The 17,931-nt window shown below is 36.4% G+C and overlaps 1 protein-coding gene across 1 annotated transcript in view; it reads right to left on the reverse strand.

Annotated features, from left to right (window-relative positions):
• LOC137404702 (cap-specific mRNA (nucleoside-2'-O-)-methyltransferase 1-like) overlaps positions 1–13,387 on the reverse strand; it is a 53,702-nt gene extending 40,315 nt beyond the window's left edge. The window contains exons 1-7 of the mRNA XM_068090934.1: positions 13,090–13,387; positions 12,708–12,829; positions 11,535–11,704; positions 10,469–10,749; positions 5,699–5,887; positions 4,231–4,423; positions 1,290–1,418 (exon numbers count right to left, since the gene is read on the reverse strand). Of these exons, the coding sequence (XP_067947035.1) occupies positions 1,290–1,418; positions 4,231–4,423; positions 5,699–5,887; positions 10,469–10,749; positions 11,535–11,704; positions 12,708–12,829; positions 13,090–13,362 (1,357 nt within the window). The 5' untranslated portion in view covers positions 13,363–13,387. The remainder of the gene's footprint in view (positions 1–1,289; positions 1,419–4,230; positions 4,424–5,698; positions 5,888–10,468; positions 10,750–11,534; positions 11,705–12,707; positions 12,830–13,089) is intronic.
• Between the last annotated feature and the right edge of the window lie 4,544 nt (positions 13,388–17,931).

Below are 17,931 nucleotides of genomic sequence, written 5' to 3' on the forward strand. Positions count from 1 at the left end.
GCAAAACTTTTTACACGATGCTATTTCGAATAGAAACTTGTAGCGCGAATAAAGAGAAACAGCGTGTAATCAAAATTGCCTCAAAATACGTACGTAGCATTTCTAACGTAGATGCAAAAACTTTTTTCAACATACATTGAAGTAGAAAGAATGTGTTAAAAAAGAGATAACTATTAGTCTGATACAGTAACTAACTATTTCTATAGTGTTGCAATCAAAGTTTCTAATGAAAAAACCTAAAGATTAGGAGTTAGAGAATGGACTTCGATACGAACAGAAACGACGAATGAAACGATTGTTATTGATGTAATCGAGTCATTATTAGTACGGTTTTGTGGACACTTTTTCTATTGATCACTTGCTATTATGAGTTGGTGAAGATTAAAACTGTCAAATAGTATCAGTCAAATAAAGTTCAATTAAAGGGTGGCACTCTATTTTTCTACCCTTCTCCCATAGTGGCGCTAAATAGAGGTGACGTTCAAATAAAGGTGGCATTCAAATACAGGTTTTACCGTATTTGTGAAGGTAAGGTAGCCATGAGCAGATAGGTAAGAAGCGTGAGAAACATTAAATTTCATTCATCATTTTCAGACTACTTATTTCGACATGTTTACAAAACCTGTTAACAGATTCATTAATTAGAGAATTGCAAATTATCACGAGTGAGTAATACTGAAGTGTGACAAGAGGCAGTAGACATCGACATTTTTCTGTCACTTTTAGTAGATGTGAAAAACAGAGTTTATAGCAGTGTACTTCAGATAATCCGTGGCTATGCTTCTATCTATGGTTCTATCTATGATTTTATCTATGGTTCTATCTATGCTTCTATCTATGGTTCTATCTATGCTTCTATCTATGATCAACTATTTGCAGCAGCAGATCTTCAATCAAGCAACTCCTGAGTCACTCTACAACTACCGATTCATCTTACAACTAGTCTAGACACTTTAGCTACCTTCCCATGTTTTGGAATATGCAAAAGTAATATAATAAAAGTTGAGCATAGTCTAAACTTGTTGATATCAGCTAGTAAGTTAAAGTAGCAGCATTAAGCGTCGTTATTCTGTCGGTATCTTTGCAACTATAGATGTCACAATCGCATTTTCGCTTGATATGAGCATTTTAACCGAGATCAAGTTTTTTAGATTTTAATCTTGAAACATCCTGACAGTCAGACCACCTCAAACCTCAAAAAACACTTACAAATGATAGAAAAAAACCGACACTTTCTAATAAAATCCACTAAAATTTAGGGCAAGTTCATCCTTAACAGCTGAACTAACCCTCAACGGAGAAGCCACCGTCAGCCATGACGAAATGTACTCCCTTGTGCTGAGAGTTTTCTTTAACAAACTCAGAGAACTTGTCGATATTGTCCTGCCGGTAGATGTCTCCGTCACCATCAATGCCCCCTGTACCAAGTAATGTCTAATGTAGTGCAATCAATACCACCTGTACAAAGTAATGTCTAATGTAGTGCAATCAATATCACCTGTACAAAGTAATGTCTAATGTAGTGCAATCAATATCACCTGTACAAAGTAATGTCTAATGTAGTGCAATCAATATCACCTGTACAAAGTAATGTCTAATGTAGTGCAATCAATATCACCTGTATAAAGCAATGTCTAATGTCGTGCAATCAATGCCACCTGTACAAAGTAATGTCTAATGCAGTGCAGTTAATACCACCTGTACAAAGTAATGTCTAATGTAGTGCAATCAATATCACCTGTAAAAAGTACTGTCTAATGCAGTGCAATCAATATCACCTGTAAAAAGTACTGTCTAATGCAGTGCAATCAATACTACCTGTACAAAGTAATGTCTAATGCAGTGCAATCAATATCACCTGTACAAAGTAATGTCTAATGTAGTGCAATCAAAATCACCTGTATAAAGCAATGTCTAATGTAGTACAATCAATATCACCTGTACAAAGTAATGTCTAATTTCGTGCAGTAAATACCACCTGTACAAAGTAATGTCTAATGTAGTGCAATCAATACCACCTGTACTAAGTAATGTCTAATTTCGTGCAATAAATACCACCTGTACAAAGTAATGTCTAATGTAGTGCAATCAATACCACCTGTACTAAGTAATGTCTAATTTCGTGCAATAAATATCACCTGTATAAATTAATGTCTAATTTCGTGCAGTCAATACCACCTGTACAAAGTAATGTCTAATGTAGTGCAATCAATATTACCTGGACAAAGTAATGTCTAATGCAGTGCAGTTAATATCACCTGTACAAAGTAATGTCTAATGTAGTGCAATCAATATTACCTGTATAAAGCAATGTCTAATGCAGTGCAATCAATACCACCTGTAAAAATTAATGTCTAATGCAGTGCAATCAATACCACCTGTACAAAGTAATGTCTAATGTAGTGCAATCAACACGCTAATAAACTCATAGCGGACAGTTAACCTGGACTAATGATATAGCATAGATATACAATATAGCAATAATATAGCATAGATATATAATATAGCATAGATATACAATATAGCAATAATATAGCATAGATATATAATATAGCAATAATATAGCATAGATATATAATATAGCATAGATATATTGTATAATATAGCATAGATATACAATATAGCAATAATATAGCATAGATATATAATATAGCATAGATATATTGTATAATATAGCATGGATATAGCATAGATATATAATAGAGCAATAATATAGCATAGATATATAATATAGCAATAATATAGCATAGATATATAATATAGCAATAATATAGCATGAAGATATGGTAAATTTTTATGATTACAGACCAAACTATTAATTCATAACATAATATGCTTCTACGAATACTGTAACGCGACGCAGTGGTCTGTAGACTCGAAGATCTGGAATGTTGAATATTTAGCAAGGAAGTGGAGAATAGAGACCAAGGATGTCAAAGGAATGTTTAATTTCAACGGAATAAAAGTGCTAGTGGTTATAAATTTATTAACCAACATTCCCTGCCTTGGCAGTTAAAGCCTGTTCAATTGAGTTGATGAAGTCTCCTTGTTTTACTATGAAAACTTGAAGGTTGACTTGCAACAAAATTCACATTACAGTTATTTGGTATCATAAGATTCACCATGTCTTACTCTGTTGTGTTGTAGGTGCAAAATATATGGGAATGTGATTACAAGCTCTTGAAAGCTAAAAAACGAACAGTTAATCGCAGCCACACGAAACCGCCGTAGTTTGGATTCGCTTTCCAAAACGGCTCAAATGGGACGTAGCTGTTACAGGATGGTTTCTGTTTACACTTTCATGCAATCTCATTCGTCGAAATATTTTCACAAATATACTTCACGCATTCAATAAAACCACGTCTATTGTAATATCGTAATTTATCGTCATTGTAATGCTGTCATTTTTAGCACTGATACCTTAGAACTTACCGTAAAAATCGTTACACTTTTTAACCTACCTTAGCTCAAAGGAGTACATACATATCATTGTCTGATAATCATGACGAGCCTGTTAGTTACCTGTGATAATCGAAAAGTGCTGCAAAAATTATTTTCGAAGCATTGGGTCACATCATCAGATTACAACTTGACGATTAATCCAAGCCGAAACAAAACTGTAAGGTAGCGAGCATCTATATTTGATACGGGGTCTTCGGTAAAACCCGAAGTGTTTGTCATAAACTAGTGCTACCATAAGTTTTATATTGAGCTTTTTATTGGCCTTTCAATTCACGTGAGAACATCACGTGACAAGACGATAACCAAACTGTAATGACTACATCAAATAAATAAAGAGATTCCAATCTACAGCGGCTTTTCGTTTTTGAGCTTATAAGAGCTTGTAATCACATTTCCACATATGTGGCACCTACAACACAACAGAGTAAGACATGGTGAATCTTGATACCAAATAACTGTTATGTGAATTTTGTTGGAAGTCAACCTTTAAGAACTTCTGTTCTTGAATAGTTGCAGCCGATTTATACACCTAGAATTCCATATACTTTGAGGCAGAAGCTACTCTTGGATAGCTCTATGTACACGAGCTACGAATAGCTCTATGTGCATGAGCCATCTATAGCACTATGTACACGAGCTATAAATAGGTCTATGTATCTGTTGATCTTTATAAGTTGCAGCCAATTCATAGCTCTATGCACACTTGATTCTAGTACAGAATCCTTAAAGCCTGCCCTTGATAAGGCGAAACAAACCCTATGAACCCACCTACACCGTAGTGTGGTTCAAAGCATTCACTCGGTGAGACAAAAAACTCCTCCAACTTGAAGTCATTCACTCCTGGGCCAGACTTTAGAGTGAGTCCAAATCCTTTGCATTTCCATTTTCGTCGCCAGAGGACGTATTCACTGAAACCTCCAGGTCCAGCACAGATATCAGCGAAATAGAGCAGTTCACCTGGCTGACAACAACATAACATATTACTGCAGTGCGCTTGAACCATTCTTCAGCATTCACAACATATTACCGCAACACATTACCTCGACATATTACCTCAACATATTACCTCGACATATTACCTCGACACATTACCTCGACACATTACCTCGACATATTACCTCGACATATTACCTCAACATATTACCTCGACATATTACCTCGACACATTACCTCGACACATTACCTCGACATATTACCTCGACATATTACCTCAACATATTACCTCAACATATTACCGCAACACATTACCTCAACATATTACCTCAACACATTACCTCAACATATTACCGCAACACATTACCTCAACATATTACCTCAACACATTACCTCAACACATTACCTCGACATATTACCTCAACATATTACCTCGACATATTACCTCGACACATTACCTCGACATATTACCTCAACATATTACCTCAACACATTACCTCAACATATTACCTCAACATATTACCTCAACATATTACCTCAACACATTACCTCAACATATTACCGCAACACATTACCTCAACACATTACCTCAACACATTACCTCAACACATTACCTCGACATATTACCTCGACATATTACCTCGACATATTACCTCGACATATTACCTCGACATATTACCTCGACACATTACCTCGACACATTACCTCGACATATTACCTCGACATATTACCTCGACATATTACCTCGACATATTACCTCGACATATTACCTCGACATATTACCTCGACATATTACCTCGACATATTACCTCGACACATTACCTCGACACATTAGCTCGACATATTACCTCGACGTATTACCTCAACACATTACCTCGACATATTACCTCGACATATTACCTCGACATATTACCTCAACACATTACCTCAACATATTACCTCAACGTATTACCTCAACGTATTACCTCAACATATTACCTCAACATATTACCTCAACATATTACCTCAACATATTACCTCAACATATTACCTCAACATATTACCTCGACACATTACCTCAACACATTACCTCAACATATTACCTCAACATATTACCTCGACATATTACCTCAACATATTACCTCGACATATTCCCTCAACATTTGTGCCACATTTCTCAGTACTTATTCCACAATACTCCAGCAAGACGTAAAACCTTAATAGCGATTATCAATAGGAAGCTCATTATAGATTCAGCATCAGCCCTGCACAAACGTGCAAAAGTTTGTCTAGCTCAGTGTTAGCCTTGTGGTGTCGCACTAACCTTGACCATGTTGGCGCCATTAGAGTCTTTTGGGGAGGTGAACATGTAGCCAAAGGCTGAGTCAAGGTTTGCCATTTTCATAGCTGCCCTATTTTGGAACAAAACTCCTCGAATTAGCTCAAACGGATTCGAGTGTGTTCGTGCTTTTCTCATTTCCTCACCCTCCAGATTGTCGAACACACTTTTGCACTGCAATAGAAATGCTGCATTACAGGCTAAACACTAAGGTAGGACCAGTGAGATGAAATATTTGCATCACAGTAATCTCATACTACAGTAGAAGGTCTCATACCACAGTATAAGGTCTCATACTACAGTAGAAGGTCTCATACTACAGTATAAGGTCTCATACTACAGTAGAAAGTCTCATGCTACAGTAGATGGTCTCATACTACAGTAGAAGGTCTCATACTGCAGTAGAAGGTCTCATACTACAGTAGAAGGTCTCATACTACAGTAGAAGGTCTCATACTGCAGTAGAAGGTCTCATACTACAGTAGAAGGTCTCATACCACAGTATAAGGTCTCATACTACAGTAGAAAGTCTCATGCTACAGTAGATGGTCTCATACTACAGTAGAAGGTCTCATACTACAGTAGAAGGTCTCATACTACAGTAGAACGTATCGTGCTACCCCTTATTGATTTATCGCACCTTTTATCACAGTCATAACCTGTTAAAAAAATGCTTTACTTGTGCTGAATGTCTAATTAATCTTAGCAGCATTGTTTTGCTCTGTAGTTAAATCCATGTTTGTTTTGTTATTACAAATAGTTGCTGTCTGCAATTTCCTAAAATTACCGTAAAACCTCTATTTGAACACCCTTTTATATTTGAATGCCACCTTTAACAGAACGCCACTTTGGGGGAAGAGTGGAAAAATACAGTGTCACCCTTTAATTAGACGTTACCTCAATTTGACTGCCACTTTGAGATTCTTTGATTTTCATGAACCAATAATAGAAAGTGGTCAGTAGAAAAGTGTACACAAAATAGTAGTAATAATGACTCGATTACATCCATAACAATTAATTCTTTCATTTTCATTGCAGTGGTTGTTATGGCTTCAGTGATGGTGTACCTAAGAAGATCGATCATCACAATCATCAGAACTACACTCTGATTCGAAGTCATCTAGCTCCAAATCCGATCCAATGCTTTTAGATTATCCATGTGGTTTACAATATTACCTGAAGTCTTTAAATCGTTTTAATGAACAATCAGAATACTCTTCAGGAACACTGGACGACGTTATAGCAACCATTGATATGGCATACTGAAGCCCGTTTTGTAACGCCAAAGCTTTGCAGTGTTTTCTTTAAAACTTTGAAAACAACACCATTGAAACAACTAATAACTGTATCCAGATAATATTTTGTTATTTAAAGTAAATCCTTGCTTAATTCAATCTGATATTTAAACGTATATAAAAAACAGACCAAGAAAAATTCTGAGGCAGAAGGCAGTAATGTGGCTCCGCCCGAAGGAAAGTGCAAAATATAAGCAACATTAGCATTGCTTCGCCCATCAAACGGTGAAATTTATTTTGCCAAAATTCTGACGATTTAGTCAAAAAAATATAGTTTGCGATGTTGGTATAAAAGGCATCGTTTAATAATGAAACGTAAGGTTTGCCTGCGAGCAGCAACAAAATACTGTGAGCCAAAGACTTCTCCGGTGAAGTATCCAACATTAGCAAGAGTCAATTTTAGTGACAGAAAAGAAAGCAGGGCTGTCAACAACTCAAGTATCCTGCAAATGCTATAACTTTTGACTGCCTGTGATTACGTATTAATGTATGTTATTGATTGTGAACAACTTTTGAGAGTTAGCTAAATACACTCCTATTATGTAAGCAATCTCACAAGTACTTTCACAACCTAAGTCCGCCGCTAAATATTAGCTTTTGCTATCGCGCACATGGCCTCATCATCACCTTCTCTGGATGCTCGTTGTCTAGTTTTTATTTCTTTGGTATATATTCATATATTATTGATTATTGATACTCTTATATTATTGATGAAATAAAGCAAACAAACAGACAAACGAACTCAACAAAGCATGACTAGAAAACTTTCTGTAGGCTAAAAATTGCTTAAAGGTTGACTTGCAACAAAATTCACATTACAGTTATTTGGTATCAAAAGGCTCCCCATGCCTTACTCTGCTGTGTTGTAGGTGCAAAATATGTGGAAGAGTGATTACAAGCTCTTAAAAGCTCAGAAACGAACAGTTAATCGCAGCCATCATGAAAACGTCGTAAGTTGAAATCCCTCTATTTCGATGACGTACTCAACTCGAGGTGGTTATTGGTTTGATACATGATGTTATCACGTGAATTGAAAGGTCAATAGAAGACTCGATATAAAACGTCCCGTAGCACTAGTTTATGACAAACACTTCGGGTTCTAATGAAAAGCCCTTATCAAATATAGATGCTCGCTACTTTACAGTTTCGTTTCAGCTTGTTCTAATCATCTAGTCGTAATCTGATCATGTGACCCATACTTTCTGCCAAATAGCGCGAACAGTTTCTGCAGCATTTTTTGACTATCGCAAGTGACCAACAAGCTTCTCATGTTCATCGGAGGATGATATGCACTCCTTCGAGCTAAAATTAAAAAATTAAACGAATTTTTACGGTAGGTTTTGAGATATTAGTGCTCAAATGACAGCTTTACAATTATGATGAAATAGACGTGTAGGGACAATAGACATGGTTTTATTGAACGCGTGAAGCATATTTGTGAAAATATTTCGACGAATGAAGTTGCATGAAAGTGTAAACAGAAGCACATAGTGTTCAACTACGTCCCATTTGAGCCGTTTTGGAGAGGGATTCCAACCTACGGCGTTTTCATGATGGCTGCGATTAGCTGTTCATTTTTGAGCTTTTAAGAGCTTGTAGTCACATTTTCACATATTTTGCACCTACAACACAACAGAGTAATACATGGTGAACATTTTGATACCAAATAACTGTAATGTAAATTTTGTTACAAGTCAACCTTTAAGCGAAAAGATAAAAGCTTGGCAAAGATGCCTCAATGCAATGCGCTCTCTATAACAAGCTACAACATCAAAACTTCCTTCCTGTATCTTGTCGCCTTGAAACTTGAATAGACCTTTTAAATGTAAAATATTAGATTTTGCAGCGCTTGAAAAATAAGTTTCTGCTGGTCAAAATGCTAGAGGTCAGAAGGTCAATTTGCTAGAGGTTATAAGGTCAATTTGCTAAAGGTCATAAAGTTAATTTGCCCAACTTTTTATCCGGATTTTTCATTGTGTGCAAAACATTCTACAGTCTGTAGCTAGCCAATCATATCACAGAAGTAATTTACCTGGTAGTTATTAATATAACACGGGATGCTCTTTAATCTCCAGCAATATTTTGTTGTATAGATTGTGCATATGAGAAATTATGTTGTAGATAAAAGATGTAGCGGGTCTCCTTAAAATACATACCGTATATACTCAATTATAAGACGCACTTTTTTGACTTGAAAATCAGCCTACATTTCACCTGCGTCTTATAATCGCAACATACCACGAGGGGCCATGTGTTTCAGCACCGATGAAGCAGCACCATGAAGCAGCACCGATTATCAGGCCACTGCTCTACCATATACCATGTACACGAGAGGGGACGGACACTCGGTAGACGGAAGACAATCGCGGCGATTTTAACTGTTTTTAACTCCACTTATTGCTCGCAAAAATGTCTTCAGTCAACAAACGTAAGATGATGCGCCGATGAGCAAAAAGCGCCGATGATCGAAAAATCCTTCAATGAATGTTCTATCAGTAACAACCTCGACGGAACAGAAGACGACATCCTCTAGACTGATCAAGTGAACGACACAAATGAAGACACAGATGACGAAAATGAAATCTATGACGATGTACTCACCGAGGAACAAGCCAAGAAACGCCTTGAAAATTCATCTGATGAAGAAGAATTCCACGGCATTTGAAAATAAACATTTGTCGCTTTATTATGTATACAATTACTTGTAAAAATTGCAATGAATTTCATATTTCTATGTCTGAGTGAGGTGATAAATAAATGGAATTATTTCACGTTTTCGTAGCTTTTTATTATTGAGTCAAACGGACGCCTTTATAAGGAAGATTAAGAATGATTGCTCACTTCCAAGATAGTCACGTGACTGACAAGAAAATAACAACCAGATTCGTTTTCAAAAGATTTATTCATGACAAACAAAAACAACACAAAAAACAGCGCATGTGAAAAGATTTATTGATTCCAATTACGGTACAAAATTGATTGCCGGCAGACTTTAGTTGAATTTACTCTAGCGTTAAAACTTACCTGTCAGTCAACTGAGCCCTCAAAGTGAGAAAACAATCGATTGATCGTGCGAAAATTTCACTTGTGAAAAAATCAATTGAAGTGCGTCCTATACTTGAATTACCCTTTATTCTCAATAATTGGCTGAAATTTATGCTGCGCCTTATACTAGGGTGCGTCCTATAATTGAGTATATACGGTAGTTGCAGGGCAGAAATCAGTGACTATCTAAAACATGTTTTTAAAGCCATACCAAAGGTTCGTAAAATGGTTCTGGCACTTATGAGTAGAGTGTCGGAGAGTCGATAACTCACACCTCACGGATAAATGCCCTGGTCCAGTACCATTGCTAACACCCGCCATATAAATACCAGCTAATACCAACTGACGGATAAATGCCCTGGTCCAGTAGCATTGTTAGCACCCTCTGTATAACTATCTGCTAATACCAACTCACGGATAAAATCCTTGTTAAAACTTCTGGCTCAACAAATTCTGACTCATTCTCAATGGTGAGTTTTTTCTGGTCCACCAACATCCACGCCCGGAGATCATCGATATCTGGTATGAGCTCAGGGAGAGGTGCCATCCACTCTATATGCTCTTTTATCTCTACTTCTTCTTCCCGCCATCCAAGATCTGAGTCTAACTCAAAGTTGGTAGGGGCCATTCCCAAACCTCGCCTTCCTTTTTGCTTAGATGCTTCAACCGGAGCCACTCGCCCTTGGGCGTGTTTACCTACATAGAAAATGGCTTGAGTGACGTACCAACACAGCATTCATATCCCACAATCAGAATAATCACCTTTGACCATCTATGTTATGCAGCTCTTTATCCAAGACTTCTATCTTCAAACAAGAAGACTTTGGTACACAGACAAGATGACTCTGGTACACATACAAGATGACTCTGGTACACAGACAAGATGACTCAGGTACACAGACAAGATGACTCTGGTACACAAACAAGATGACTCAGGTACACAGACAAGATGACTCTGGTACACAGACAAGATGACTCTGGTACACAGACAAGATGACTCTGGTACACAGACAAGATGACTGGTACACAGACAAAATGACTCTGGTACACAGACAAAATGACTCTGGTACACAGACAAGATGACTCTGGTACACAGACAAGATGAATCTGGTACACAGACAAGATGACTCTGGTACGCCGACAAGATGACTCTGGTACACAGGCAACACAACTCAAACAGTTTGTCTGAAAAGTTTGATAACTAACGTGTAGCTTTAGAATTGTCTTCCACGAAAAGTGGAGAATTTTCAAGAGAGAGTCAGCATGTCAGTATTTGGATGATCAGCAGCTGAGAATGATCTGGTCTGGCATTTAGACCAATCTAATATACATTCTACTGTCCCTGGCAGCTCGCTAGGAGTGTCCTAGTCAGCATTTAGACCAATCTAGTATACATTCTACTGTCACTGGCAGCTCACTAGGTGTACCCTAGTCAGCTCTCAAACAACTAGAATACATTATACATTAAAATATCGGCTTACCCAAACCAGTGCCGGACTGATAACCCATCTGAGCCATGAGCCGGGCAGCAACACCACCCCCCTCTATGATGTTAGCAGACCTATCAGCACTCGAGGTTCTGTAGCTCAAATCATCTTCAATAGACGTTGGCATCGACGAATGTGCAAAGCTATACCTACCGCCATCAATACTGCAACACAGAATGTATTTCAATAAACAAGTGATTATTTCATATCAGCCTAATAAGTTTACGTGCATGTGACATGTAAAGTCAGTTGACATGCATGTAACATGTAAAGTCAGTTGACATGCATGTAACATGTAAAGTAAAGTCAGTTGATATGCATGTAACATGTAAAGTTAAATCAGTTGACATGCATGTAACATGTAAAGTAAGTTGACATGCATGTAACATGTAAAGTAAAGTCAGTTGACATGTGTGTAACATGTAAAGTCAGTTGACATGCATGTAACATGTAAAGTTAAGTCAGTTGACATGCATGTAACATGTAAAGCCAGTTGACATGCATGTAACATGTAAAGTCAGTTGACATGCATGTAATGTGTAAAGTAAAGTAAGTTGACATGCATGTAACATGTAAAGTAAGTTGACATGCATGTAACATGTAAAGTAAGTTGACATGCATGTAACATGTAAAGTAAGTTGACATGCATGTAACATGTAAAGTCAGTTGACATGCATGTAACATGTAAAGTAAAGTAAGTTGACATGCATGTAACGTGTAAAGTAAAATGAGTTGACATGGATGTAACATGTAAAGTTAAGTCAGTTGGCATGCATGTAACATGTAAAGTAAAGTAAGTTGACACTCATGTAACATGTAAAGTAAAGTGACATGCATGTAACAGGTAAAGTTAAGTCAGTTGGCATGCATGTAACATGTAAAGTCAGTTGGCATGTATGTAACATGTAAAGTCAGTTGACATGCGTGAAACATGTGAAGTAAAGCCAGTTGACATGCATGTAACATGTAAAGCCAGTTGACATGCATGTAACATGTAAAGTCGAGTCAGTTGGCATGCATGTAACATTGAAAATAAAGTCAATTGCAAATTTATTCACACATAGCCATCAGCCACCAAACTAAAACTTCGTAACCACACCTACCAAATCCATTTTCTGATATTCAGCTTATAATATTGAAAGAAGGCTATTCATCTGATCTCCTCACCTGCCATAGTCATCTGACTGGCTGCCATCTTTGGGCGCTGCTGAGGCTACTTCAGAGTCGCTGTCAGAGTCACTAGCTGTTTCATCTGTTGCAGTGTTCTCACTCAGTTGGCTTGTTTCAGCCTGAGTTGGAACAACAGGTCATATTCAAAAACTCTGTAAAGCTTGTAATAAAAGGTTTCCTTCTATTAAAACTTGTGAACTAATCATTTCCTTATGAACATTTCCATATCACTATTATTAGTACTTTGGTTTAAATAATCAAGCCTAGACAATATGGTCAAGCCGACAGACGTAACTTTTTGAGTTCGTTGGCTTTAAGTGGTCACAATGAGAAAAAAACTGCATGGAAAAATCAAGCAGAGAGTTAAAGGACCCTTCACCTCAGACTGAGAACTAGTTTCTAGATTATTATCATAGGAGGTGCTAGATGTGTAGACTCTTTTTGCAGGGACCACATCTTCTGTAGAACTGTGAGAAGAGCGGGCCTTGCGTTTGTAGTTGTTGGGTGTGAAAAACTCCGCCTGCTCATGCCTATTCTCATACGAAATGCTGCCAGTATAACCACTAACTGCTGTCATATCTTCATCACATGAGCTCTGAGACGAAACACCGCTGCGATCCCGATGCTGGTTTGGATAGTAATATCCATCCATGTCTAAATTATACCATTGCCAGTCGGTTTTCTAAAAAATATATATATCACTAAAACCATAGAACTAAATAGAAAAACAAAACAAATCGCACTACTATTGAAACACAGTTAACTGAATTTAAGCTTGCAGATATTATGGAATAGAATGTTGCTCTGCTACAAAAGAATTTAGGCGGCGTTCTCCCCTTTAATTGATAGATGCTCTACCACCCTTGTTCTATCACATACTTTATTCAAACTCATCTGAACACAGTCTAATCAGCTCATCTGAACACAGTCTAATCAACTCATCTGAACACAGTCTAATCAACTCATCTGAACACAGTCTAATCAACTCATCTGAACACAGTCTTATCAACTCATCTGAACACAGTCTAATCAACTCATCTGAACACAGTCTAATCAACTCATCTGAACACAGTCTAATCAACTCATCTGAACACAGTCTAATCAACTCATCTGAACACAGTCTAATCAACTCATCTGAACACAGTCTAATCAACTCATCTGAACACAGTTTAATCAACTTGCCTTCATGGCTTTATTTTTAAGCAATCACGATATTTTGTTGACTTAATAGGTAATACTTATAAATGACCTCACTTTATAAGGAAAAATAACATCATATTATTGTCAATGCTAAGTCAACAGATGTGTGAGGACACTTCCTTGCTGTTTTATAATAGTTAATGTATGGTATGCAGAAGCCGTTTGTAATAGGGGAAAATGGTTGTTTAGCGGTGATGTCAAGGGCACAGTTACTACAGAAGCTGAAATCATAAGGTCACTTGCTTGACTTTTGAAATGTTTTTTGCCTAAGGGTCTTGAGATTATTTAGATTTTAGACCAAGATGACAGCACGCTGAACTTTTTTGGAAAAACTGTCAAGAATGCAAAATGGGCCTACGAGGCTACAAGATCTATCATTGGACAAATGTGGCGCTTTGTTGATCGAATCGCAAGAGTTATAAAATTGCAAAATAAAAAAGGGCAACACAACTGTAAAGCTCGTATTATGTATTCAACACAATAATTGATTAGGTCATGATGCCATATTTCAAGAGACTTTTGATGAGTCAATCAGTAGTCCAAATAGTTGGCTTCACAACAAATGACTCAAAAGCACTGTGTTACGGTTTTAGTTAGTAGCTGCAAGCAGTAGTTGTATCGATAGTTATGGCTAACATATGATGTTGGTCAGAACAAATTTATTGGTAGTTATGGTTAACATATGATGTTGGTCAGAACAAATATATTGAGAGTTATAGTTATGATATGAGTGAAAAAAAGTTCCACAAACTAGGAAAAGTGGTCTTAGTTGATAAAATCAAGAACACATAAAATAACATGAAGGACGATGAGATAAATCTAATGATTTATAAATTGCTTAGGATTGTATTCTAATGGCCAAGTGGTGAGCAGTTTTATATTATTCTCAATGTCAGGAAAACCTAAAAAGCCTTTGATATGAAGGTCATATGAAGGTCTTTGCAATGACTAGCTTTAAACTTTATACAAAGCACTAACGTCAGTGAGAGTAAGTCTAAAAGCAACTGAGTATGAAGCCAACACATTTATTGGCTAGATGTCTCAATGGAAAACAAAGGATCTGAAGTCTTGTCATGCTGTACTGATATACAATGTCACTCATAGCTAAGCATGCTCATCTGCGACATCTATTATTATGCTAAATAAAGTGGGAATGGAATCTTTATCAAAGTTGATGTGGCTAACTCTAAGTTGTGCCAATTCATATAAATTAAGAGAATCAACTAAAATAACTTTGTCGGTATCTAGCAAGACAGGAGACAACTAATACTTTACTGATTGATCATTAGGTCATATTTATTAGCATGTAACAATCTCAATGTCAGCACAGAAAGGTATGAGAGAGAAAAATGTGGAGATTCTAAGAGATGATAAAAAACTGACTTCCGATGACAACGTTGTTCATTCGAAATGCTAGTAGTATAATTGGAGTGCTACGTACCTTATTTCGGACAAGCTACCTTACTGAATTTTTGCAACAATCAAGGTGTAGAGTGAGTAACAAACAGATTCGCTAATTAAAAACTACCAAGTACAGTTGTAACAACATTCCAAAAAACAGCTCTTGCATGTAGAGTACTTGGTTTGGAAGTCTCCCCTAAACGACCATAATTATACTTTGACAAATATAATACTTTTGGATAGTACATATACTTTTCAAAAACTAATTAATTTTGAGAAAAATTTCACCTAGATCATTACACAGTATTTGTTGTTAAAAAGTAAGTTGACCACCACATAATGAGCTAAGACTGATTTGCCTTTTCATTCGAAATAACCAACACTTATTTAAAAGCATTTGACCAACGCATGAATTGTTTGTTTTTACTTATTTCAGCCAATTTTTTGTTCTAATCATTTAAATATAAACAATTAGGAGATGGACGATAACAAAAATATTTTATTGAGGACTTTCTAATTGTTTTTTAGTAAATTTAGCAAAGATTAGTTTAACATAAAAATGTAGGACTAATAACAAAAACGCCAGTATTGAAATAGTTAAAGAAATGTTAAATGAAATTGGTAACTAATCATTGCCCACTGTAGCAGAACATCTAATAACAAACTTATATCAATATATTTTACTGTCAAAAATGAGTTGGGCTAAATGGTAAACAATTACATTGTGAAGAAGGTAAACTACTTTAAGCTGGGGCAATCGCTGGGGGTTACCAGGCGATCCTAAAATGATCTTTAACAAACCTGTATGCACGTACACCTACCATTTTTAATTTTTTGTAATTACTAAATCGCCCTAATATGCATGACTGTTTTTAATAAAATTCCAAACCACGCTGTTCATAACAAAAATTGGAAAACTGCATTGTAGTTTGAAATTTTCCAACAAAGACAAATATTAATATCGGAATATGTATCGAAAAGATATTTTCGCCAGTAAACTCTGCACTAAATGAAAAAATTTTCAGGCTTGAGAGCTAATTTCTCAACAAAAACTCTGCTAGAGAGCTTTACATACGTCGAATGCATTCCAAGTGGGCAAATCAGCGTTTAACAAATTGATATTGAATTTCTATGTGTATGATTTTGCGTTATTAAGAGAAAGTTAAAAATAATTTTGTATTACAAAACAGATTGCATGTATTTTCTAGATGGTGTTCAATACATGGTTATCAATAGAAATCATTCTTTTAAAAAATGCGCAGGTCTATCGTATTCTCCCCCAAATACTTTAAAAACGTTAGTAAATGTAATGGCAAATATAGACCAAACGCACGGCTTTATCAGCAACGTAATTTACCTCACTCCTTGACCACCGAAGAAGCAATACATGAAAAGACAACTCCATAAACGTTCTGCCCGAAAAAAGACAAACGATTCCTTGCTAGAGTGGAAAAGAAGCAACAGACAGCATGTTGCTCTTAAATAACAATGAACAATAAGTTTTGTTTTGGTATAGCTCATTCAAACAGTAGTTTTTTCACAATGTGTTGTGGTGTTTATTCAGGAGTGTCAGGAGAACAATAAGCACACGTGATAACTGTATACCTGATTGACCGGGTACTGCTTTTAAGCAATGATATACAGCCCCCCAATGATATACAGCCCCCCAATGATATACAGGGGCTGTATATCATTGTTTTAAGGTACTTACATACTATTTAAATACTATTACTTTCAAGTCAATCAAAGTTATGGCATCATATTTGACTGTTATGGGACATACTGTAGTTACACGTATAATCAACTTTTATCTTTCGTTTGCTGGTGCCAAAACTACTGCAGTAAATTATTGCAGACTGTTATTGCAGGCAAAAGATAGCTATGATTTGTGTCTCTTTAGGCAGTGTGATTTTGTGGGGTTGTATGATAGTCAATCTTTAAAATTGCCCAAATGCTCTAAGGGTACGGTATAACGCCTATAATCAATAAAAGCAAAATAGGCATGGTAGTCAGCACCAGTGTTCAACAAAAATAGTTAATCTTTTTAATACTTTTGCCAAAATGAAATCAGAATATATTAAAAAACTAGTCCTCAAAAATGTTTTGAACTCAATAAAGTTGCTAAAGACTTCAGCTCGCAGGGAACAGAGAACAAATTACTTTCACAAGATAATAAGTTACAGAAAACTGTAGTGATGTAGTAGAAAGTATATTATATTTTAATGCCAAAAGGCACATTTGCATGAATATAGAATTTTTTATATAATCTTCCCAATGGTTGCTGGCAAAAAATGATGCAGAGAAGCAAATAATGTGAAGTTTACCAGACAAACCTTAAAGACATCTGCAAAACCCTTAAACTAAATAGAGAAAATAGCTATCTTCTATAATCGTGATAAAAACCAATGCATGTCTTTGTGTATTGCATGTATCTAGGAAATTGGGGCAACAGATTTAGTGGTTACAAAAAAGAATGATGATGACGTTGGGTGCGAGAGACGGAATTGTCGGAGTACCTTGAGGTAGCAAAAGGAGGGCTAAACAGCGGCAGCTTGTAGCAGGTGATTTCTCTTTTTTGTGAGCTGGCTGTCAGCTAGCTCCCCGCTTGAGACAATTGACT

The sequence above is a fragment of the Watersipora subatra genome, chromosome 9, assembly GCF_963576615.1.
Source record: "Watersipora subatra chromosome 9, tzWatSuba1.1, whole genome shotgun sequence".
Taxonomy (NCBI): domain Eukaryota; kingdom Metazoa; phylum Bryozoa; class Gymnolaemata; order Cheilostomatida; family Watersiporidae; genus Watersipora; species Watersipora subatra.